General features: G+C 37.8%; 1 protein-coding gene across 5 annotated transcripts in view; it reads right to left on the reverse strand.

Annotated features, from left to right (window-relative positions):
• CCDC149 (coiled-coil domain containing 149) overlaps positions 1 to 26,273 on the reverse strand; it is a 51,026-nt gene that overhangs the window by 5,689 nt on the left and 19,064 nt on the right. For 3 of the 5 annotated variants that reach the window (XM_051789849.1, XM_051789848.1, XM_051789852.1), the window contains exons 4-12: positions 26,024 to 26,131; positions 20,471 to 20,587; positions 18,691 to 18,863; positions 17,158 to 17,230; positions 15,774 to 15,858; positions 14,375 to 14,519; positions 8,073 to 8,149; positions 6,649 to 6,681; positions 2,888 to 2,992 (exon numbers count right to left, since the gene is read on the reverse strand). In XM_051789849.1, coding sequence (XP_051645809.1) covers positions 2,888 to 2,992; positions 6,649 to 6,681; positions 8,073 to 8,149; positions 14,375 to 14,519; positions 15,774 to 15,858; positions 17,158 to 17,230; positions 18,691 to 18,863; positions 20,471 to 20,587; positions 26,024 to 26,131 — 916 coding nt within the window. The remainder of the gene's footprint in view (positions 1 to 2,887; positions 2,993 to 6,648; positions 6,682 to 8,072; positions 8,150 to 14,374; positions 14,520 to 15,773; positions 15,859 to 17,157; positions 17,231 to 18,690; positions 18,864 to 20,470; positions 20,588 to 26,023; positions 26,132 to 26,273) is intronic. The other 2 variants (XM_051789850.1, XM_051789851.1) reach the window with 2 other exon arrangements.

Here is a 26,273-nt window from a genome sequence, read left to right on the forward strand (position 1 = left end):
AGATTAACTGAAACAATGATAACAAGTACAGACTAAAGGAGGCTTTGATGAGACCAGGGTAAGCGGATAGATTGGATAAAAAAAGCCTGCAAAAGCCCTCTTGATTATCTGCAGATTTAGCTAGGGCAACACTTAATGCATTATAAGAAGTTCTGACAAAGATAGTATGTTTGTTCAAAAGCTAAAAACATTCCTTGGATCAAACAGACACAAAATATCATTGGTACTGTTTAAAAGATTGCATCTGACCAATGTGACTTCAGGTCTAACACAGATACAAAAGAATTTCATTGCTATTCTGATTATCAACTGTTTTCACTCAACTGATCATTCAATAATAGGAAAATAAAAGTAGTTTTGTTTTTATTTCAGTAATACTTTAAACCAAGAGCGTACTTGCTTGGCAAATGAAGGCAGATAAACTCATTCCTATGTTCTTCCCAGCTGCCAAGCTGCCCCAGATTTTGAAGGTACATGGTATAGATGAAAAATTGCAATATGCCCCAAGCTCTTAAAACTCAACAGCAGCCATTCTCTATGCAGAGTGGTACAAAAGGCACCAGTGCATCAGTCCCATATAGATGCTGAATGCAGAAGAGCTGTGTGACTCCAAGCACAAGGACATGCCCTACAGCTGAAAACACACTGCTTCCTTTCCAGGTTCTTAAGGGAAGATAGCAGCCCCAAACATCCTTCAGAAAAAGCATCTGGAGTAGTAGAACAGGTTACTGTTGCTCCACCTACTGCTTGAAGCTATGGTTTTCCCCACGTGGCTGGTAGTATATATGTGCTCATCTATGTCACAGAAACGTTGGCCCAGTTTAATTATCACAGAAGCAAGTTTTGTCTGAGTTCTCACTGCAGGTTCTCAGTTACACTGGGACACAGGCAAGGAAAAAACCAAGCTGTTTGGGCAGGCAGAACAGTAATTTATTAACCTACTCCAGTTTTATGACAAAATTTCTGTGATCGGCCTTGGTTCTTGTTACGCTCAAGAGACGGAGAGGAGGAAAGAAGGTGATGACCTACTGGGAGCTGATTCTTCCTGTGACTGCCACAGGTTTAATCCTTACCTGCCTTTTCCTCTCTAAGGCTGCTTTCTTCTGCTCTTCTCTTCCCCTCCCTATCTCTCAGGTCCTGCTCTATATCCCTTTGTTTATCCAGTCCCTACACTCACTCTGCCCATTTCTCATCCACCTTTCTATCTTTCTATCACATCTTGCTTTCACTGCCTGTTCCTCACTCCTGTGCTCTGACCTCTGCTCAGAAAGATGCAGGTTCCCCCTCACTCAGACTTTCTGTCAATCCCCATGTACTCTAGTCCTTCAATCACTCGAGAGTCCTGATTTCAGTCTTTCCTCTCTTCCAGGTTTTGTTCCCTCTAAGTTTGTATTGTCTTGAAGGAACTCTGCATACAGAGTTTTACCAACACTGGTAGCACAAAGAAAGCTCAACAGAATTATTGGTTTGTTTTTCATTGTTTTTAGCAGATGAGATTTGAAAGTGAATCATTTCACCCTTTTTTCTCAGGGTGAAAACCTTTTCCCCACATTTCAAATTCCTTTCAATTATAGATACACTAAATTCTTGCATGTTTAAAAAAAACCCCAAACTCCAAACAAACGAAAGACAAAAAAGCCCACCAAAACCATGTGGTCATCAGTATTTAACACCAAAAAAAGTCATTTGGCTGTTATAAAAAAAAAGTCAGCTGAAGTAGAAAACACAGCATGGAAAGCTTCAGCACAGAGATTTGACAGTGTTACAAAGCAACAGCAACAGGGTCTGATGAGATGTGACAGGCAGATCAGACTGCCTGTCTGATCAGCCTGTAATCACAACTGTAATACCAGCCTCACCTAGGACAAATACCTAAAGGAAAGAGCTTAATGCCACCAAGTAAATACTTTCAGTAACTGCAGATTTAATTAAAAATCAACAATTAAGTAGGCAAAAAAAAATTTTATGAGTTATTATTACTCACCAGAGAGCTATTCACTATAGTTTCAATTCTTATTTTTAGCAAAAATATCAGCTGATCAAGATCATAAAAAAAGATCAGTCTGGCTGTCGAGTTTTATCAGATGATGACATGGATTATAAAGTCAAAATTAAGCCACAATCTATTTAGTTTCAGGACTAACAAATAAATTGTTTACGATACTTCATGGTTAGCTGAGAAAGATCTGGGCATACCAAAATGTTATGCTCATTAAAGAGCTTATCCAAACGCCAATAAGCAAGCATAATAATCCATCTCCTATCCATAATGAAAAACTAAGGGGAAAAAAAAATCAAGGTTATCAGCAAAACACTATCTTCTGCTACTGTAAATTAAAGTTAAGCTTGATTTTGGAGCGATGTTAAAGCTTGCCATTGGAGAAGGATTTTTAACAAAACACATGCAAGACTATGAAAAAGCAGTCAGTTTCTCCAGGAAAATGAGTTGGGTATTTCAATTTACTGGGCACAATCAGGAACCCATTCATCTAGATATCACCTATAATGCAGGAAAGCGCTAAGCCAGTTCCACAGACTGCTTCCTACACTGCATTTTAACTGAAGGAAAAAACGCAGGAATCAGTTAACTGTCACACAGATGGCATGAATAACTTCTCACACTATCAGGTTACCTGGCTGGAAAATTCTTTGAGGTGTAGGGCCTGATCCCTAGTCCTGTGCAATCTATTCAACAGTAATTTTTCAATTGTGTCTTTGCTATTTGCACTGGGACCACCTGGTTGTTTTACTTTTGGATGATTTATTCAATCTCCGTGACCACTGAAAATTTGCCTTCTGCTATCCCAGCATGAAAATTTATTACGTTTTATTTGGAAAGAAATGAGTGCTCAGCTCTCATCATGTTCCTTACGTTCCAGGTGCTCACCTTGTACTTCAGCTTTCTGTGGCTTATCAGTAAAAGACAACGGTGACCTGGAGCGCTGCAGCACGGGCAAGGTTGGGTCACTGAATGTTATCGTATCCTTTCCACCTGGAACAATCTCAGTGTTAGAACCAACAATCCACCAATTAATCCATTGTGCACTAATGATATCCAAACATATCCTACAATTTTTTAGCAATGTTACAGAAAAGTACAGAACAGGAGAAGCATCTCAAATGATCCTTTTCAGAGCATGGAAAAAACCCTCTGTACTGGATCTGGAACATACAAGTAAAATGCAGAAAAGGTGTATGTTTTTACCTGCAGTACTGAGTAAAGGCCAGATTTTGAAAGACCAGGTGCTGTATGCAGCAAATGCTATTAGCAATTAGCATTCCATTACAAATATTAATAATCAGATCATACCAAAAGTTTTATAAAGAATAATGGATCATTTGCATGCTATTACCAGCAGGTGTTCAGCACTGGCTCTTTACTCTGTATTACTCTGCATCATGTGATACAAGAAGGTTCATAATTATGTCGTTTTACACTTCAGGCTTACATATTATTCTACAATACTCCCTTAATAAATACTAAAAGCTTAGCATAACTAAGAACTGAGGGAGCAAACAAGTACAGGAGAGATTTTAATCTGAAAATTACAAAAACATTTCTGAGCATTTTCGTTTTAAACCAAATGAAAAAGGGCAATTTTCCAGCTGTTTTGCAGACAAAATAATGCAAGATACTCTTCATCTGAGGACTCTGCTGTAGATGCCTAGTCTTTACATATTCTAGCAATACAAACAGCAACACCTGCAGATCCTTTAGGAAGTACTACACTACTTAGGATGGTCATGTTTTTAGCGACTGACACTACCTTAAACCTCGAGAAGAAACAGCAGGAAATGTGCAAGATCAGCTAAGTGTGGTGTTTGTGTGGCCTCCAGAACAACTGCCACCCAGAAGTAATGGCTGGGGAGGCAGCAAGCCACTGCCCTATTTATCTCCATGAGAACGGACATTTATGTAACAACCACTTCTCCCCTCTAAATCTGTTTGCACCTTTCACCTTAATGCAACATCCTAAATCTAATCACCCATCCAAGACAAAGACTTTCAAAAGAGCACCAGGTCAGGAGATACTTGGAATAAATCCAGCTCTGAGAAAGTTCTGGTAACTACTGGGGAATAATAAAAGTGAAGCTGTTCCCATGGAGTCTAACAGGATGACCCCAATCCCTAACTACTTTTGAAGGCACTGGCTGCAAATACCTTGATCCTGAAGGTATTAATGATGTTTTTATACCGTTATCCTCATGTTGGGCAATACACTGCAGCAATATGAATGCAATTAATGCTTTTGAAACATGGATCTTGTCAAGCTTTGATCCCTGACATATGCACCAGAATTCTGCCTTTGCCACAGTCAGTAGTAAAAAACAATATTAACTAGCAGCAAAGAGGAGAAACCCCCCCCCAGTGTAAGGCAAAATTGTTTAAAAACAAAAAAAAAAGGCAAACCAAATCCGATGGCTATTTCAAAATGCAAAAGCCCCTAGATGAATGTACTTTGCTGTAACAGTGAAGGAATTTTGTACTGGAAGAAATAAATCATACAGGGAAGAACTAGTGAAAACACCCAACAGATAGTCACACCAGTCAAAAGCAGCCACATACCCAGAGAGATACAAAAGAATCCAACAGAGGAAGTATAAAGATGATGAATAAAAATATTGAGGGGAGGTTTTAATAGGAAAGTAGAAAGCAGAGTATTTTTTTAATTTAATAAAAAAAGTAAAGCCTGAGCTGAAGTTCCTGAAGATTGCAAGACAAGCTTCAAAAAAGATATTTCTTGACTTCCAGCCAGCATTTACACAGTAAACACATTTACTTTCATATTTTTCTCTGAAAACCAATCTGGTTACAGAAAATAAAGCTAAGCTCAGTATCCACACATCTTAACAATAGATGTGGCTCAAAGAGTCTGATGCATATTTATTTATTAACAGCGACTCATATCCATTCATGAAGGAGGGACATAGGGGTACTGCTACACTGCATTCTGAGAATCATGATCTGAAGTTGGATTACACACAAGGAATTTCAACTATCTGCTCTGTAAACTCAATTTCATAACCTTCATGTTCCTCTAATGAATTTTTCAAGAACTTTAGTGAAAAGTATACTGATTTCAAAACACACAGAAGTTTTCAGTAGTAGTAAATTTTTCATTTTCTTCTCCAGGGTTGGGTATCCTCTTATAGCCTCTGCTGCACCCCACACCACTATAAGTGGCTGCAGCCACTGCAGCTGCTGAGCCCATTAACTCTCCCTTGCCCCTGCTCCGTGCCGATTACTGCAGAGCAAGAGGCAGCCCTGAAACTCTCTTATCATCCCACACAGAAAAAGGATGAGTCATGGATGGTTCTTTTCTAAGAATTTTTTCCAGTGAAAACCTGGAATTTTCTGGAAATGATATATTTAAAAAAATTACAGTATAACTTATTTGAATGTCTAGTGACATCAAATTGTGAGAGGAATAAGGTGCTGTTTACTATATACTATTACTGAATACATTTAACATATTATGTGTGCATATCTGAACCACAATGTACCCAAGACAAAGCAAAGAATTAAACGTTTCTGTGAACATCACATTCTCTGCTCCCTTCTCAAGGCAAGAAGGATCATAAAAAGATAATCAAAGCCAAATCTATGCCCAAGCTTGCTTTCTTTTCAGCAATGAAAACAAACCTCATAAGAGATTCATTTAATTAAAGCCCGTTTTCCAAGCAGGGGAATCTAAAGTCTGTGGTAGGCAGAACTTCTACAGAAAATGAAATACGATACTGGTTTCACCTTTTCAAAAATTAAATATGTGCTTCCTCTTGATTTAGTTTCCCCATAGTTCATTCATACATTTCTCAAAAAGCAGATGACAAATATGTCACCTAACAAAAAATCAGAAGCCTTCAAAATCTTTCTTCAATAGGATCGAGTATATTAACACCATTTGGAAGATATTATTATCATGGTGACAGTGGATGTTATAAATGTTATATGAACAGTGATGTCCAAGTAGGAACATTAACTTCAGATTAAAAACCTGAAATTTATAATGTGCATTTCTTTCAGTGCTAGAATGAACATCAGCTTTTATCTGCATTTTTTTTTTCAACGATGAAAACTTCTAATCACAACCAAATAATATTTTTTCGCTCTGGATTTAAGACTAACTAGAAGAGATACTCCCCATGTTCTGCTCCTCACCCAAACCAACATTCAGCCACAAAATCCACTGTGGTATTCCCACACTATTTGTTAGGCACTGCTGTTTTACAGAGCAGAAGTTTTACATGCTCTGAAAAGAAAACTGGTGACCCACCAGGTGTTGCAATGCTCTTTCTGACCACCTTGGGATTAGTGTGCACTTGGAAATAAAAGTGCACTTCTGATTTAAAAGGCAAGCAACAAATCAACAAACCTTGGGCCTCAACAGAACTTGCAATCCAGTGTAAAATTCCTTTAGAACTTTTAAGATCATCCTCTCTTACTATTTTCCTTAATGTAAATGAATTGTCATGTGGAGCAGCCTCTATTTCTCCTGTGGTCATCTAACTCATTTGACTGAACATCTTAATCTGCTGGATAGAAAAATGTTCAGATAACATTTCCATTTCCATTTATTTACATGCAGCAACAATATTTAACGTACTGCTAAAATCAGTCACTAAAAATATACGTTAAGCAGAACCTACTCCCAAATCCCACTGAGACATTGTAGCTCAGGCCTTCAGGCAGCAAAAGAAAGGAAGGAAAAAGACAGTTATTATATAAACATTAATTTCTTTTCTTACCTACACAGATCAACAGTGGTGTAAGAAGTTTCCGCTTCCATTTTTTAAAATACATTTTGCAAAGATTAGAAATGCTGCATTTATTAGTGTAAAAATTTCATGGAACACTATTTTTGAAAAACAAAACCAACCAAACAAACCCCTACGGTACCTTGAACCAGTGAGTTTATAATACACATCTGTACTAGTGTACAAAACTGCTTTAGCACCGTCTTAGACAAATATTTCACTGACATCTTTTGGACAATATGGGAGGGACAAATGCACTAAAGCACACTATGCCTGTCAGGTGCCTAACTGAGGAGTAATCCATGGAAACAAATTTGGGACCTGTAGTTCTGGAAAGAGTCAAGAAGAGAGCCAGTTCCAGAGAGGTGATTGAGAATGCCCACAACGGGCAAGCTGAAGTGGAAACACACCACATCAGCCCAAACAGATGAACAGCATAGGTTTGTCCCAGGGGTTCTTCAGCTCTGTTAAATGTTTTCTTCTAGATGTAAAAGTTAGGTAGAAAAAACACAGAGTCAAAAACCTAGAAGCCTAAACCACATTCACTCCCACCCCCAGCAGCACTGATAGGAAGCTGTAAAAACAACAAAGCCTAATGATGCAAACACCAACAATGGAGCAGCATAATTTACAGTGGTTAAAGAAGACACAATTAGGTGTAATGGGAAGAAAAGAAGCAAAAAAGTAAATGTAAATTAAATATTGCACATTTTCCTAACAATGAGGTCTATTAGGAAGCAGATTAATCTCCCATTACTTGAGTAATTCAAACCCAAATAGAATACTTAAGACACTACTGGGAATAAACCTGTTCTGGAGAGATGGACTGGAAAATTTAGGACCATTTACATTTCCAGTTTCTAAGAGTTTATGATTCTACAGAAAAAAAAATTTAAAAACAGTGAAAAAATCCATGGAAGTTACAAGAAGTACAAAATTAATAAATAAAATTTGTTGAAAAACATAATGGCCAATAACCTGTGTAATATTTTATACAATGTTTAAATAAAATAGTTTCCTTTTGTTTTGTCTGCAGTCTATGGAAATAATTTGATTATTCCCAACATTTAAATCCTTTTTTTCAGTATTTTTCAGTTTTTTTCCAATGCATATTACACTTAATTAAGAGTTAAAAAGTTTAGTGATTTTTGGCTTCAACTTAATATATATTAGACATTTCTAATTTTGCAAATGTGCTGAAAAGAACATTTGCAAAATAACCATCATTAAAAAAAATTATAGCCAAACTTTTCTTAAACGTAAACATACCCTTGAAAACTATATAATGCAAGCTATTGTCTCGAATTTTTACTAACCTGGAAGACTCCACAAGCCAGCAATTTCCAAAGTTCTTAATTTCTTTTCTAGTTCTGCCACTCGATTACCTAGAATTCTTCAGAAAAAGAATAGTTGTTATACCAAGGTAACCAAAGTGCAATTGCTTACACCTTACAGTTGAATTTTTAATTTGCTACTTAACTAGTGCAGTAAATCTGTATACAGTCATCTCTTTTCACTAAAAGCAATGGACAACCTCCCCCAGAGTTAAAAATTAAATATATTTGTCTAATCTATCCCATGGTTAAAAAAAAAAAAAAAAAAAAAGGCCTAGGATGTACTGGACTTTCAATCTTTGCCATTCAGTAAAAGAATAGCAACTCACAGTATTTCTACCTCCTTGCCTGCAAATATCACTTTATTTTCTCTCTAGCTAAACCCAGAAGGTAAAAGCTACACAGACAAAATATGGAAAATTCAAGACAACATCTAGATTGATTCTGAGGTTCCAAGACACAATTTTGGCCTAGTACTTTATTCAGAGAGGTTTCTCTATCACTAAGATTGCTTAAAATGGCAAGGAATACTTTTTCCACTATACCTTTTTTTTAGTATTGAACTGTTTTCTCCTTTACTAAAAAGCTTCAAGTCCTTTGGTGCCTTTATCACCCTCTCTTAGTTTTCACTGCATTCCTTGGGTCATCTCTTCTTTTGTATCTGATTTCATACACAAATACTATTTGCAGTTAGCTCTCCTGCAGGATTTAACTTTTAGTCTTAATTCTCTCCCCAGATCAAATGAGAGATTTCTATCTTGCAAAGAAAGCTCTTTTCTCCAATGAATTTTTGAAAGTGTTTCACAGGCACAGCAAGTCTCCTGGAGTCAGAAGTCTTTAAATAAATCCCAAACAATACTCAACAGACTGAGAAACCTAGACGAGGCAGCAATTCTAAACATGACAGCACGGATTATGGACAGCAGGTTTTACTCATCAAATTACAGCAACAGGATAAGTCAGTTAAATTTGAACTGAATGCTGAGAAGCAGCATATCACAACACAGCAAGGCAACAGTATCTTCCCATGCACATCAGAGCTGTGTAATACTGCACTGGAGCTCTCCAGCGAGGGCTTTATGTGCAGACATTTGAGCGTACTGGGAATGTCATTACTGACAAGATGGCAGATTCTGGGAAGGACATGAAGAATAGCAAACCCAGCAAATATCAAAGGGGTTAGAAAAATTGATTAACAAGGATTAAGTATTTTTGAAATCTCTACTGTGAGGGCTATGCAATGACACAACAAAAGCCCATAAGTATTTTAAAGATTACAAAAATATCAAGATGAGAGACGGAACATAAAAAAGAAAGAGAAAGCTTATAATAAACATCAAAGAAAGCACTGAGAGGTACAGGGGTATGTCAGCTAAAAAGCAAACAGTTCATCACATTCAAAAGCAGAGAAGACATTTGGAAGCAGTTGTGTTTATTTCCCCACTGAAACTCAGTAATCCAGTATGTTACCAAGGTTATGATGGATCTATTACTGTCTTCTCCAATAAAAAGCAAAATTATTCAAGTCTAGATTTCACTTTCAGAATGCTTTCCATCTGGTATGAAAGATTCAGCCTTAATAACTCTATTTTCATATCCCAGAGTATGGCCTGACATCCAGCAACTGCTCTCTGCAGCACAGCGCAACAGCTGACAGAGAAAGGCACAGAGCAGCTTTCAGGGAGCTCCACCTTGCACACAGGGAGCCCATTCCCACCTTCCTGCCTAAGGCCTCACCAAGGGTCAGCTGAAGGACATGGAGTTCCCCAGGCTTAGAGGGGCAGGGAACAGAGAGATCATGCAAGACTTCTTTCACAGCATGTTGGCTCAGGCAGGGAGCTGAGAAAACAACATTGATTTGGCTAATGACTGTCACCACAAATGAGTCAGAAGTTCAGCACTTCTGCCAGGAAAAGAAAAAAATCCTTATTATTTTAGTAAGTATTTCACCAGTAGTTCCAGGATAAAAAAAAAGGGGAAGGATGCTACCCTCCCTGCCAGCTAGCCATACCACAGAAGGAAACTCAACCCTCTGTATCAAGTTATTACTACTGCTCCTGTTATTTAGGCAACAAGAGCAAAGTCACTTTTCTCTTGCTTCTCTTAAATTTTGTAATTCATTTATCAGCTGTACCACACTATTTCTAAAGGTTTCGGAGAAAATATATCCTGATAATACCCACTGAATTCTCAGAAGAGGTGCTGAGCTATTTTTTAACCTTTGTTGCAGGTTCTCACATAGAAGGATCATTCTGTGTCTCGGAACAATGGTTGGCAAAAGCAGAGGACAATACTTAACCCCACTCCTTTCATTCAGGAAGAGAGCAAAATACATTCAGTGATGAGTATGATTCTAGTTTGCCTCAAAAAAACATTATCTCAAGACAGGTATGAGAGAAATAAATCCTAAATAAAGCTGTAAGTTCTTATAGAAACATATTTTGAAAGATAAATGTGTAAGCAATTCTGAACACAAGGTGCTTTTTCACATTTCTTTCTTTCTCCTCTGACCTCCAGATAATTTGCCACTTCCATATCTGCTGTGGGAAGACTGAGCTGGGTAGGCCTACCTGGGTAGGTATTTTTAAAGGGGCTGCATGGGCTGGTAGTATCAAATTCCCTAATCTGTTTTTTTGTCTCTAGACCCAGTGGACCAGATCCTTCAACTAAAACAGAAGGATCATGTCGTGGACCCAGGTTCTCATAGCTATTTCCACTGTCCTCTGGTCATATGTTTAATCAACAAAGGAGTTAGTCTAAGCCTCCCTCCAGGATAAAGTTTTACAGAAATCTACTGTTCTTGAAAAAGCAGCAATGCTCCCACCTGACTTTAGAAGACCCTTTCTGGCTCTCCCACGGTTTCCAACATACATGGCCATAATCTGAAGGGAGCTGTGGTGATTTACAGCACCTGAGCTCCATTCACCTCACTTTCAATTTACATCTTGCTACAGAAGACATACACCCTCATACAGATACAATCACCTAAATGCCTGTAAATAGAGTCTGTCACAATCACATATTTAGCTCTACACATCACACGGAAACATACTCAAGTTACAGACCGACACCATCCTTTTTGTAAGTTTGGTGATGTCTGAGCTTGCCCAAGTTAGAAACGTTAAAATTAGTGCAACGTGTCTGACCAGCAGAGCAGCTTCTACACTGATCTGGCTTGCATAGGTGCTGAGAATTTCAGGAACAAATTGCACTAAAAAGAATATCTAATAAATGGTTTATTGCTGGCAGAACAAAAAGGATTTTTATCCACTTGCTAGATAGGGTTAGGACTGTTTGGTTTTGCATTTATGTAACTACTTAATCTTGCAACACACTACTGCATACAGAATTAATTTGCAACTGTCTTTTCAAATTAAGCTAATGGACTTGTGAGATAAAACACTGGACCTGCCTTAAACATAGCATTAGAAGCTACCAACCACCTAGGAAAAACAATCTGTTTTCTTCCCAAACAACTACTTTTTTTACTGAAAACTGAGGCTAAAAAGATAAAGGCTGGATTTAGTCTACTTGTTCCTCGGCACAAACTCCCACAGCTCCTTTTATCATGCCACATCTTTAGAAAAGTGGCAATAATAATAGTGTGTCTTTTCCAAGAACAAGTGGCAATGGATGTTTTTAACAACAGTGTAACAGCAGAAAGTCAACTTCAACAGCACATCCAAATTCTAATCTACATTAAAAAAATCCACAGCCTTGTTATTGCTTCAGTTAATCAGAAAACAAATCCCCCATTCTGCTTGTGTAAACTCATATAGTCAACTCTCAATCTGCAAGCAACAAAAGAGGTTTAGACTTTAGAGTAGGTTAACTGTATGGAGGAAAGTTAAGTTCATATGGTCTGGAAAGTCTCATTTACTGATAATAAAATCATCACTAGGTCAAAAAACTCCCAAATATCAAAAGCAGAACTTCTTCCCTGAATGAAACATTTACCCCAAAATCTCACGTTCTTTACCCAATAAATCTCACTTTCTTCAAACAACAATCTTCAAATCTAACTGTGTCCTCCAAACATGCTCTTTGTGAAGAGAAAGATTTCTACCTTGTGATTTATACAAAAGTTTTTGTTGTTACAATTCTCTCTAGCCCCACTTCCTTCTCAACTTCCTACTTTGAATGGAGAAATGTCTTTAACAAAAGCACCCATCCATACTAGTACCGGTTTATGAACCTGTCCATTTATCTTGTACACTGACCACGCTCTCACCTCCAACCTTCTCCAACAGATGGGTAGTTTCTTGCCCATTTTCAGAAGTCAGAAGTCTTTAGTTTTAACTCTTTACATGGCAAATAAGTGCCCCCAACAACAGTTAATGCATCTCAAATAAAGGATGTCTTTTCTTGATGTCCTGTCTGCATTTCCCTTTTTCACCTTAGTTTTTGTATGTCTTAGGTGCTTCTACTTGTAGTGGTTCCCATTCCTCCTGGTCCTTACAAGCTTTAATCCAACTAAAGCCAAATGTGACAAAAAGAAGGAGCATACCACATAGGAGTGTTTTTGAGGCTCTTCACTCAACTTGACCAGGATTTATCTTTCTTTTTTTTTTTCCTCTAAAGTATCTTGAACTGTCTACGACACTAAAGTTCTGAGCGCACTTGTGATCTCGGACAGACATGGAGTGTCACTTCCCTCCGGGACCTGATCTTCTGTTGGGCAGAGAATACCAGTTTGTGCATACATCCAATTGCTACTCCCGAGGTTATATGTGACCCATTGGGCACGCAGACAAAAGAACTGTATCTCCTTGTGAAGGCTTATCTCAAGAAAGCTCATACTCAATAGTTGAAAGCAGAGACTAGCATCAGAAAGCAAAGCCATCATTGCAGTGATATTTGAGAGCTGCAACAGACTGTACATGATCAAAGAGAAATACAAAGTTATGAAAGAACTTTGCAAAAAAAGAAAGAGCACGCAAAATAGAACACCAGGAAGTGATAAAGTATCAGGACGTAAAAGGTAAAGATTGGTTATACCTGGAATTAACAAAAGTTTTCTCTGGATGTTTTTCTTCTGATGTTGCATTAGCAGTAAGAAGTGAGTAAGCAGGGATTAGCCCTTCTTTAGCACTGCTCTGTGCAGGAACTTCTCTTGCATCACAGGACAGACAGACACAAATTGACTGAGCTACCATCAGATAGATCTGGGCTACATTTTCACCGCTTTAGAATCCCTTTAGCTGATAAGGCATTTGCTGTCTCAAGGTTATTAAGAGTAGCTATAAACTGCTCCTCTACTTCTGTTGCCACATCACTAAGAATTATGCAATGGAGTCCATCTAGTATCTAAGTTATCAATTTTCAAAATGAATCATCTATTCTAGTGCAATATAGTTTACTTCAGTACTACTCCTTCCTTTCATGAAAGATGTCTGTCTGTTGCTGGCATCTGGTCCTGATGTGCTTTTGAGAAGCCTGAATAACCCCTGATTACCAGTAGTGACTCAGGGTTTAAAAAAAAAAAAACCACAGAAGAAAGGGGGGAAAACTGAGCACAAAATCAAGGAACACTTCCTAGCTCTGATTTTCATATACTGTATAAGGACAATAATATCAGAATGTCAAAAAATGTGTCAAAAATTATTGTATTCTACCATGATAGGAACTGTACAAGCCACAAAGAATTCTGTTGATGAGCAGAAGAGCTAAGAGTAAACAAACTCTCCTTGAAAGTTCAGTTCAGATTAAAAAAAAAAAATATGCATAGTAGCAATCCAACTGTGTTTATCTCCTTCAACTTTTGGTTAAATAACTGTAGGAGCAACAGCTATCACTTGTAGGACACATAGGCTGCTAGCTTGAGACAAATATAACATTAATCTTTTCGGACCCTTTTCTAGGTGCAACATTTATTATCCCCACCAGTGTTCATTGAAAAATTCCTACATTACAACCAATTATCACAAATCTTCTCCAGTTCAAGGATGTTCTTTCTCCCTGCAGCTTTTCTTTAGCCATCCCTACAGACTTCCTGCTAGAAGTCTCCCCTGTGATATTATGGTTCATCCTAAACCTGAGCAGCAAACCAATCCTTGCCTAGCAGAGGCAGACATGTCTCTGTCAACCTCAGACTTTAATTTGAAAATGTAATTTTTCTCTAATCACGTACCTGTCTTAAAAACTGAAGAATCCGCCAATTAACCACGACAATGAATTTTCTGTGAAAATGTATCTTCTTTCCCTTTTCCCTGAAACTTCCCCCCAACCTATGACTTTTCCATAGCTTGGTAAGTTCTGTTTTACTTAGAAGTCATGCCACCTACTTGTTGGTTTGTCTTTGATGTTGTATGACCATGTTTTTTTCATGGATGGTTTCCAGCAATGCAGTGGCCAGTGATTTGAGATCTGAAATGGACTGTGGTGTGGCTGGTAGGCTACATCCATGATCCTCCGACAACAACTCTTGGACTATAATGTTAAAAACACAAATGAGTTTTGGCTTCTCTATGGAGAGAGATGCAACACAAACATTGACTAGTATTAAAGAACTATTCTCATTATTTAAATGAATACATATATTTTTCTTTCAATTAACAAAGTGAAAAAGGCCAGAAATATAATTTCTAGCTGGCATAAAGATGGTGGCTTTCCAAGCTGATTGTTATTTCACAGCAAAAGCCAGAACAAGTATAGGCAGACACATCTTACATTAACTCAGTTCTACTTTTGGAAAATTATTTGTGTTCAGAAGGAAACAAAATCATTCTTTTACAGCCCTACAGATTGGTCCAAACTGGTCATTTCTTTCCCGCTTATATTACAACTGAAGCCCACAAGGAAGCTTTTATATTACTTTTTAGAATTATTATATCCTTCAGGTTATTTAAGAGTGATGTGAAAATACAGTCACCCATGAACTCTTCCTCTGTAGCTTAGAGTCTGTACCTCTCAGCCACATCAGGAAGTTCACAAGTATTGTTAAATTCTGTAACTAGAACCTGGCTCTGTCTCTCTCTCTCTCTATATATATGTATGTATGCAAGTACATGGAGAAGAGTACAAAAGAGAAGTCAAAACCAGAAAAATGAGTTTAAATCTACCATGACACTTACCACTGACCTTGTGTGTGTGAATGAATATACCTACATCTAAAAAGGAGGGCACAAGATATAGTTTGGCTCAAAGAATTTTCTCTTCCCCATTTTTCCTAATCTTGGTATTTTCTTTTAAACGGGGAAAAGAGATTACTCCATTTTGCTACCCATGAAGAAACATGGGATACAAAGATTTCTCATAAAACATACAAATGTAAAAGCTTCCAAAAACAGTAGCAGAAAACCTGACTTTAGGCCCCTCAGCCAGTCTATTTTTATTTGGAATGTGAATTGTGACTGCCATTGTTACCAAAGCAGAGAGATGAATAAAGTGATTTGTCAGGGTCAAAGCTGCAGAGGGGGTTAGAGAGTAAAGAAAATATTTGGTAAAACTGATGGGGAGAGAATGAAGGGCAAAAGAATTAACAAAAGAAGAAGTAGTAATCAAGAGGCAAATTTTATATTGTCAAGTCAATGAAGAGAAGGACAAGAATTAGCACATAATAATAAACAGGGAAAGAGAAGAGAGCTTTTGGTTTGATTGGTGAGAAAAGAGTTACTGAAATTAGGAGGTAAGATGAAAAGAATTCAATGAGATATGCAACATCATGCTGCATTTACGCAATACCTTGCTTTGCAGAAAGGACTCCAGTCAAAGCACTGCTACTGGATCTACTATGAGTCTTTGAATTTTTTCGTCTCTCTAGTGCATTCTAGGGAAACAATAAATATCTTATTTAGAAAAACAGTAGCCAACAAATCCTGTCATTAGGAGAAAAGAGTCTGGAATTTTGGGTTTTGGTCTCAGAACAATGCTGCAGGGCCTAGAGCTTACACCCATAGAAGCTATAAGCATATGACTCTCCTAGAGAGAATTATTCTTCAGCCAAAACAGTCTCTGCAATGTTACAAAGACTCATTCTGTTTCATTGCAATCATTTTACTGTAATCTCTCCCACCCACTCCCCACAACGTATTTTTAAGACTTGCCTATTTAATAATAGCGACAGTGAACATACTGCAGTATCCTGTAGAGAATATTGGTTGGAAACAAACTCAGACTTTCCCCCACCTTTCTTTGGATAGACTTCAAAGGGAAAGCTCAAACTCCTCTATCAGAGTTTCTAGAAGCCCTTTTAGCAGCAAATACTGACTGTCAGGAATCAGAAGCAGAATGATCCTGCTACAGAAGTCCAGTTCTTTCAAATACAGTTCAGTGAAACCCAGCAGACCACGAAGGTGCTCAGTTCTCACCAATAAACTGACTCACACTCCAAGAGACCCAAGTTGTAAGCACAAACAGAGGCTGAAATCAAGTTGGTACTTTGAGGAGCTTTGCTCATGCACAAAAAGCAGTGAGTGCTGTGACTGCTTTACAGTGACCTAAATGAAGAAGTCCTATTGACAATCCTAAGGTTATCCTTCTCTGCTCTGACAAGCAGACCTCCCCTCCCACTCCCCAAAATCAGAAGAAAATAAGAGGGCTTAGCTTCAGGGAAGAGCAAAACTCAGTCCTGAAGGTTTCATGTAAAACAGCATATACCTTAACCCGGGAATAGAAGAACAATGAAGGCTTAGTGATTATTAAGATACATGAAGAAATAGCACAGCCATTAGGGGACAGGGAGACAAGATTTTCTTGTGACAGCAGCACAGCTGCAGTCATTCACCACACACTGCACGATCTGCTACTTTTCACCTACCAATTGGCTGAAAGGCTGATTACCTGCCCCTGGAAAGAGGAGAGTTCCCCCACAGAACTTAAAAAAAGGTATTTAATTAATTATTCAAAATGCTGTTAATAGGTACCCCTTTGTACTACCATCAGCTAAAAAGCCTACGAGGAAGACTGAGCACGTAATACATATACATAATAATATTGTCAGAATGTCAATGGTGGATTTTTCTTGCAAGACACAAATTTGCTCTTTAAATACATATAAAATGAAAATGAACAATAACTTCCATGAACCATGAAGCACAGTTTAGATGATACACTGAGAGAATCTTACCTTATATTTAGTAATACTAGACTTAAGAAGGTTGACTTCTTCTTGAAGTTGTTTTAATCTCTCTTGAAGATACCTGAAAAAGAAGTAATCCTTTACTTCATGTTACCTTCAAGTACCGCCTTAAGCAGTCTTCTTTACTACTTGGCATGTCCTCTCTTTGAACTACTGAGAGTTCTTTTCCCTCTGCAGTTCCGTGAGGGATATGATAGCAGAATCTTACTGCTCTTGACCCCATAAAACTTTAAGTACGGAAAAAAATTGCATCAGAACAGGAGGTTGCCCTCCTGTTAGATTTGTCAAGCATGCTGCACAACTATTTTATATTGGTCCTCAGGTTTCTGGGGAGGAAAGCTAAAAGAATATATTTACGTCTAGAGGAAATAGTCAGGAAGCATTTATGTGTGTCCTCTGTACTTGAAGGCCTGTGAGATGGACACGTGAAGATTTGTATATATGTCAACAAAACACTCAGTTGTGCAGAACTTTTGCATTGCAATATCCATCACTTACTTGGCACTTCTCATTGGCAATCACAAAGTAGAAAATTTAACAATATAGTTGAAAAATGGCACACAGTTAAATTAAACAGTACAGTTCTTCCTAATACAGTTTATGCACTTGGATTAGACAGTTATTTCCACATAGGAAAATACATTTTTTATGTATAAAGGATTTATAAAATATTCTCCTTCACGTAGTGCAATTGCAGCTGTGTTAGGGTTAGTGACAATTTAATTATTTTAGAAAAAAAAAAATTATGCCACTTTCAGGGGAGCAGGGGGTTTAAATTCATACAGAATTCCATAGGCCACACAAAACTGAAAAAAACCCTGAAGCTGCTGGGAAGAAGTAATGCCTTTGGTATTAGACTTTCTTACCTGAAGCATAAGTCTTTGTAAATGAAAAGTGTCTTACAAGTTCTATTTCACTTTAAGGTAATTGTTGACATTAAGGGAGGTACCTGCTATGGCTCTGTCAGTGATTTCTCTCTGTCATTCTTAGTGGAGACCATAAAACATATTCTTTTCCCAAGGAAGTGGCAAGAATACGTGGGTGATTTCACCAGCAAATTCTGTTGGCAAATCATACTGACCACCTCTCCCTGTGGTGAAAATTATGTCTGAAAGTATTAACTCAGAGTACTCAAAGTCCTTGTTTTCAATCCAAGACTAGCCCATTACAGCTCACTAGGAGTTTCTCAAGACACAAATTTTTAATATTCTTTCTTTTGGTGCCATACAGTGACGGGAATAAAAAGGTCTGAACGTCTCTTCCTTTTCCATGTTTAGCTCTATTTGGGAACATCACTGACATCTCTGTAGCCAAATACAATATTGGTAACTTTCTGCAGCCTAACTTTCTCAATATTTGCTGCTTAGTTACAGTACAAACAACAACAATTACCAAAATCTCTTAACTTGTATTCTTGGATAAATTTTCTCTGAAGTTTTGTTGTGACTGACTACCTGATGCTCCTATTACAGCAATGCACTGTATTTTCTAGGGAAATGGTAAGGTTTGCAATGCACTCACCTGTTCTCCATACATAAAGCATCTACATCAATGATACGGTTTTCATGCCCTCCTAAGACATGATTCAGCTCTTGGTTTAGTCTGTCAGACTTATCTTGGTAAAAAGAACGTTCCTCTTTCACATCATGTAACTCATCCAGTGCAGCCTGAAGATCATATCTTAGAGTCTCAATCTGAGAAGAAAGAAGAGTTGCATCACTCTTTTAAAACTTAAACAAAAGATTACATAGCACCCAGCCTGAAAACAGCAATAAGCACATGTTTGAACAGGATTGATTTTGGACAGTCAGAAGTCTTTTCAAAGCTCATAACCTCAGGTACTTTCACTCTATTTTGGCAGTATTTCATTAATTTAAGTTAAGTAACTTTACCAGTTAGATTTGTTTTACAAAATTTCTAGAAAACAATTAAAATGTAACAGCAAAAGAAACATCAATCCCTACTATAATTCTGCTACAAACATATTAAGCTCATCTTAGTATATAATTTCTAGGACTCCAGGAATTAAGTCAACTGAATAAGAATCTGTCAAATTTGGCAAATGAAAAAAAGGTCTGTAAGTGTGAATTTATACTAATATGGGACTTGAGCAATGAAGTTTCACAGAATAGGAAGAAGAACAGAAAAAGTACAAAATAAGCCAGCATGGAGGCAACAGGGTGAGCTCTGCTATCAAGCAGAAGGGTGAAGAAGTCCAGTATGAAAGATACTCAAGGACAAAGAGCTTCAAACTTCCAAGGAGATGAAACTGTGAGTGTGAGAAAAGTCTGCAATGAATTCAGAAGTCTCCATCCACACCTCAGAAAACACGGATAAGCCAGGAAGGACAATAGATCATCATACTGAAAGAGGTCAGGTGATGAACAGAAAGAGAATGAGCTTGGGAACAGAGTTAGCAGAGAGGATCACCCTGGAAGAAGCCCAACAGCCTTTCTGGTAAGGCAAAATGGTGCTGCAGTTCAGTGAAGAGGTCATCATACTGAAAGAGGTCAGGTGATGAACAGAAAGAGAATGAGCTTGGGAACAGAGTTAGCAGAGAGGATCACCCTGGAAGAAGCCCAACAGCCTTTCTGGTAAGGCAAAATGGTGCTGCAGTTCAGTGAAGACTGAAAAATCAGAAATATGAACCTTTCCTGGATCACAGAATGGCTCATTCAAGGTGGAACTGATAGGTAGGAATGAGAGTGGGAACAACAGAGAATATAACCCGCCCAAACTGCCCAGAAACTTATGTATCCATATTAGGGAAAGAGTCTGATGAATTGGATGCTGCATGGTACATAGTATTAATACAGACTTGAGGCAGGGAAAGGAGGACTGATGTGAGAATTTTTCCAAAGAGGGGAAGAAATAGCTCAGAGGCAGGAAGAAGATGAGACTAACAACAGTTCTACAGAAAATTTGATTCAGAGACTATCTTTAGGAGATATATCAGCCACTGCATAGTGTGTTGAATACTTGTAACAGCTTTCACTAAGGGGTCCCTTTCACTGACATTAACTGACAATATTCAATTGTCACAAATTGTCGTTGGACATTACTATGAAAAAGGAGAATCAATAATCTAGAGAAGGCATTTCTGAGACTAGGTACTCACTCTAACCATGTATGCATGTTTAAATTAGTGCTCAATAAGGACTATTTAAGTAAAAATCCCAACACCTTCCCCACTATTTGCAATGTTAATCAGCTACCAGCCCTTCAAACACAACAGAAGCCATTTACTTGCTACTGCACTAGCTCTGGAAAACATGACACTATATGCCCATTTAATTATTACCTGTTCTCGAGCCTTCTCCAACTGTTGAACAAGGTCTTCCCGTTCATGTGCTGCAAAGTGACGAGCCCCAACTTCATCATCTCCAAGTCTTTGCTTTGCTATAGTCATTCGAAGGAGCTGCCATGACAAAACCAGGATTTGGTAAGCAAAAGAACACAGGCTGCAGCAGCAGAGTACATCTGTATTAGAAAGAGTAAAGGTGTCCTAGATTTCAGCTCTTCTAGGCCAAAGAGTTGATATAATTTAAACCAGAGGGAATCTTCTGAGCTGAGGGCTCAATCCTGTTCTCAGTGAAAAATTCCAGTTGAACGGTCAAAGCATTGACAGGAATTGAACCAGACCCTGCAACAGCAGTCACTAGAGTATACAAATGATGAGAGACCAAGTAAACACAGACACATGGTCAATGTATTTTAGGAGTGACAGGAACTAATTCCAGTCAGACAAAAACTAGAGAATTACCAGAAAGCCCTTTTCATATGTAAATATTAAAACTGTCTGCAACAGAGAATTCTTCCTGTTTAATAAAAGAGCATGAAGTGGCTTGCCCAGCTTCATTTTACTTAAAAACCCCTCCATGTTACATTAGTGCAAAATTTGTATTAACAGCTGCTAAGACGTTTGCTTATGCATTAGTTTTTTAATCTACTCACAAAAGTTAATTCATGTCAAAAACAAAAAATGGGACAACAAAAGGACTCAGCCAAAATGCTCAAGCAGCTAATGAACTCATGAGCTTTGTGACTGCTGAAAACAGCCTAATTTGAATTACTACACATTTATGTTCAATATCCAAAGCAAAAAGCAACGACCTTTCAAAATCCATGAAGTATTAAATACCAATCTATAAGGCATTCAGCATTTACAGTTGTTTATACTGAGTGCATCTAGGCAAAAGTGTTGCCTCCCCATGGCCTCATTTGTAGGAGCTCCATAGAGACTAGAGAAACCCACTACAATAACCAGCCTGACTTTCCCTGTATCTTTGACTGCACCAAGGAATTAATGTACATCATTATATTGCAGAAATAGAAAAAAAATCAATCTTCTGAAGTAGAAGATTGTACATTAAAATCTGTCTTTGGTATTTATGGGATGCCAGTCACCATAGCTGCAATGTGCCAATTAAAATCCTGCTGATGCAAGACAGACTACCAAAATCATCCTCCTCACTTATTTCAGCTCCAGTTCAGCACAAGTCACTGAAGCCAGCAGTACAACATGTTCTGATAAGCAGTTCACTTGTTCAGGGGAAGCTATGGTCACAAAAGTAACTTGTTTTGGCAAACTACATTTCCCTATCCTCACAGGGAAAATACAAACCAAACCACTGCACAGTTAGTAAGGCTGAATGGATCCTAGGAGATATAACTCCTACTAATTTCTTTATCAAATCAAATAAGTCAAAAAGGTAACTAGCAAATCCTGGAATGGCTTCATAGCTACTGGATTGTTTTTTTTAAATGCTAAAAGCCTAATGAACAAAACGTGTGGTAACATGATCTAATTCAGCTACAATAATTTAATTTCTAGAATCTCTCACTAGTGAGAAAGGCCACAAGAAAAAAAATGTAATAACATTTTGAGGTCTCAATCTTGTCCAGAAAAACTGGAAATAGGAAGGGGAATAACACTTTACTAATGCCTCCAGTGCCTGCAGCAGAACAAAACTTCTGTGTAATGCTCGACACCAGGCTGGGAACTGGATCAGAGCTGTCACTCATGCACTATGACCAACTTTTCTCCAGCCCAGGAGTGGGTGAGGCATGAGATGCAATTATAACTGCAAGCAATTATAACTTGCAAGGTCAAACAGTCTGCCAATAAAAGGAGAACTCTTTATTTACTACTAATTTTGAGGGGGGGGAAAAAAGAAAGAAAAAGAACATGAAGTCTTATGAAAAGAACGCTTTCCAAATTCAGCCAGTAAAAGCCGCATTATTAACATACATAAAATAAAGTAAAATACCAATCCATAAAACAACAGAGTGCTTCTTCCAGACAGTTGGCCAATCAGAGAGTTGACAGGGCAGAACAGGCCAAGTCGTTTAATTCTGCATTGCGAATGTCTCATGAGGCAGCACCACCTGCTATAAAATCTTTCCCTGAAAATGCTGTGACCCAAAGAGACACTGTTATGCCAGAGGTTTAAGGGTTTATTTCATATTAGTGCTCTGTTATAAACTTTATACACTTGCCCTCTGGCTGCTGTATTTTTGTTTCTGTCATTCAGAAATCACTGAGGAAAGGAACGCTCAACTTCATTTTGCACCTAGAGAATAGGTGAACACTACCTCTCAGGATTCTGTGAACAGCATTTACAGCTGAGTGGATTTAAATTAATGGCACCTTACCAGAGAGAGCTCCTGGTTGTCAAGAACCCATAGATTGTTAATCAAAACAATCCAGTGCTGCAAGCCACTGGTCTTTTTATTTTAATATCACAGCTTTTTCTTAATAATTTTCAGCTAAACAAGCTTCACTGGGATAGGTGCTGTGCAGTCCTGGAGTCAACAGACAATGCCTGCGCTGAAGTTGGACACTCCTGATTATCAATAAAACATGCAGAAGGAAGAGGAAAACAAGCAAAACCACTAAATTCTTTGTGGAAGGCAGAAACTACCATGTTTAGCCACAGTCACTGACAGCAGTTGTCTTCACCACGTTGACTACAAAATCTTAAAAAGTGGACTAAAACTATGCAAATGTGCTACCTTAAGTCCCAGTTCTGCCAAAACACACACGCCACATTTAACATTTCCCACTGTTGCTGCATGAATGATTGTCTGCCTGGCAATAAGGAACTGGCAGTAACACCGCAGCCATTGTTTCCTGTGCACCTTCCTCTTGCTCAGCGCTGCTCTCAGCAGCTTACAAAAGCCATTCTTTGTGTAGGTAGGAATTCAAGGAAGGCAACTGAGTCATCTAGTCTTGCAGAAGTCTCCACTTTCTCCTGAGCTTTCCATTTTTTCCCTTTTACGAGAGAGAATTAGATTTCCTAACTATCTCCTTCTAACGTTTTAGTAATTGTTTTCAAGCATTGCTGCCAAGACATTAGGAAGGAAAAAGATTTACAAATAACTATCACAAACATAGAAGAGTTTTCACGTGTCACAGCTAGTGAGATTGTGATCAATCATAAAAATAGATATCTGTTGCTGGAGCGCTGCAGTCTAACTATTTTTCAAACTGCAGCAGCAAATCCTCCCAGAGACTGTCTGAAGAAGTTCTATTATTTGTGCCAACAAAATTTTAGTTAAATTAGAGGAAAAAATTAGTCCAGTTAAACCAAATGCAAGCAATTCGTTATTGCCTAACTGATGACGTGCTTAACATGATTTCAACAAGTAAAATGTCTCTGGTTCAAGGTCTCCTTCTAATCCAAGTGACTGCACCCTACTTGCAGCAAAAATTAAAGCGGTGAAAAACAAGTCAAGCCAAGAAAACATTTCCTTATCAACAGAGCTGATGTGTGATATTTAAAGAGGTTTTTTTTCTTTTTTAGTCCTGCAAAGCTCTTGCCACTCAGTGACAAAGCCTGCATGAGTCACCTCTGCTCAGACACAGGCAGAATTGTTCATCCATAAGCAGCTTCACTTGCTGCAAAAGCAGCTGTTTGTTCATCTCTTGCCAGAAGTAAGGCTGACGTAGACCAGCTGGGCAGGATGCCCTCCCTCACTCTGGAAAAAGCAGTGAGAAGGATGCAGAGGAAAAATGTAAGAACAAACAAATTATTATAGTTCTTTGTTTTTGTATATACCATACATTATCTGGACTCCAGTGCCTGAAGTAGCCCAGCTGCCAGCACAGGAGAACTGATGAGCAGAACAGAATGGCTTCGGGAACAACACTAGAATTTTATCACTGAAGCTTGTAGAGAGAGAAATCTGACACAGGAGGAGAGTGTTAAATCCCTCAGAGAGATGGCAATGCTTTTTTAGGCATTTTGAAAAACAGCAACCTGATTCTAAAATAAGCTCTATTTCTCATTTACTAGGAAAGTGAATAATGTGTTCCAAAAATGAAAATCCTAGTCTAAATTAATCCGTGTCTGATGCAGCTCTTTCCTCTGACACTTTATTTAGCGATGCACTGTTTTGCACCTTTCGGAGAGGGGCACACTGGGCAGAATAAGTCTTTTTGTACTTTTCCATTTGTTTTGAGTATAATGAATTTAAATTCATGCTGAGAATACCAGCATGATCAGCTAATACCAAGTTAACCCACAAAGGTGAACATAAACAGCACCAGTTCAAGTACAAAGAAGTAGGCTCTATGTTACCAAGATCATATTGTCTCATAATGAATTAGAATTGGTACATAACCTTGATATTTAAATATACTGTAGTTTTACTACCTTTGTGTTCTGTTTGCACCTACAAACCCTTGTATCTATTCAGGACTGGCTTAGGAAAGGCTATATGGCATACCTTTGGTACTGTGGAATTGCACGGCACTGACTTCTACACCATAATACAGTTCAAACAGTAAAATGCAAATGAAAATAAACACTGGGAAATCTGGTCTTTGAAGACTTGAGCAAGTTACGCTGAATGCTATGCTCACTACAAATTCAGGTCTTGCTTGACCCTTTCCCAGCTCCCTGAACACATTCAGGGGAGTTCTTTGTGAAAAACAATGAATAAAACTACATAATCACAATATACTTATGTATAAAAGAAAATAACTAAACTTAAATGGAAAGAACCCCCTCCATCTGACTAATTAAAAGTCACACCATTTTTATTCACATTTTAAAATCCTATGATTTTAAAACTGTAGTTGAGGGAGAGAAGTTATAACTAATTATTTGTTTCAATTTTTTACTTTGTTAAACACCTCGACTCTCCAATTCAACCTCTCACTAGTTTGATCTCTGAATGTACTTTTGCATTAAGCTCCAGCTGTGAATGTTACACACATTTGGCTTGAGTTTAAATATTTCAATTAATGGAGACAACAGGAGCTTGATTAATACCAAATGGCAGATTTTGAGCAATGTTCCATATAACTTGCTAAATATAGCAATGAAATAAATTGGTTATGTAAGGGTAATGGGATGAGGGCTTAATACAAAGCTCAATATATATGTTTGTGATCAACTCCTCCATATTTTTTAAAGGAAAAATTATGGCTGCTCTGGTTTTATCATCTACTAAAATTTTGCATTTACAGTGCAAAAAATTAAAAATTATCGCATGATGAAGAAGACATGCTTATCTGTACTTATCTGTAAGAGGAAATATCACTAATAAAATATATTTTAAAAAATAGAAAGGGAAAAAGAAAGTCTGAGAGCATTAAAGCAAGGCTAGATACAAAATACATAGCTAAGGACAACTGAGCAAAAGCAGCATACAAAAACATATAATAAGCTGCACTTACTGGTATCCCATACAAGCTTCTTTTGTTCTACTGTTCTAAGCATTTATTGTAATTAAAGTAGAAGTTCTGTAGTCCATTGTTTTATTTGTTTTCCTAAGAAGTAAATGCAAAATTCCAGCCCAGTTTACACATTTCATGCCATTTACTAGTAAAAAAAGTTTGTAATACCTTATTGTCCCCTTGTACTTCTCCCAGTCTCTGCTGAAGCTCTCTAATCTCTTCTCCAAGGTGTTTATTTCGATCTTGAGCCTCACTCAGTAGTTGAGCAAGATTTGCCTAGAAAAGGAGTAAATATCAATCATAAGTCAGAAGTGTAAGTGGTGATTGAAAAGAAACCCTAGAATTACTTCTTAACTGCCAACAATCTTTACTTTATTGTTGTTGGTACCCAGACTTCATACTTCATTAGAGAGAAAAC

Source organism: Manacus candei, unplaced genomic scaffold, assembly GCF_025592945.1.
Source record: "Manacus candei isolate 608988 ecotype Guabito, Panama unplaced genomic scaffold, ASM2559294v1 h1tg000028l, whole genome shotgun sequence".
In the NCBI taxonomy this organism is placed as follows: Eukaryota; Metazoa; Chordata; class Aves; order Passeriformes; family Pipridae; genus Manacus; species Manacus candei.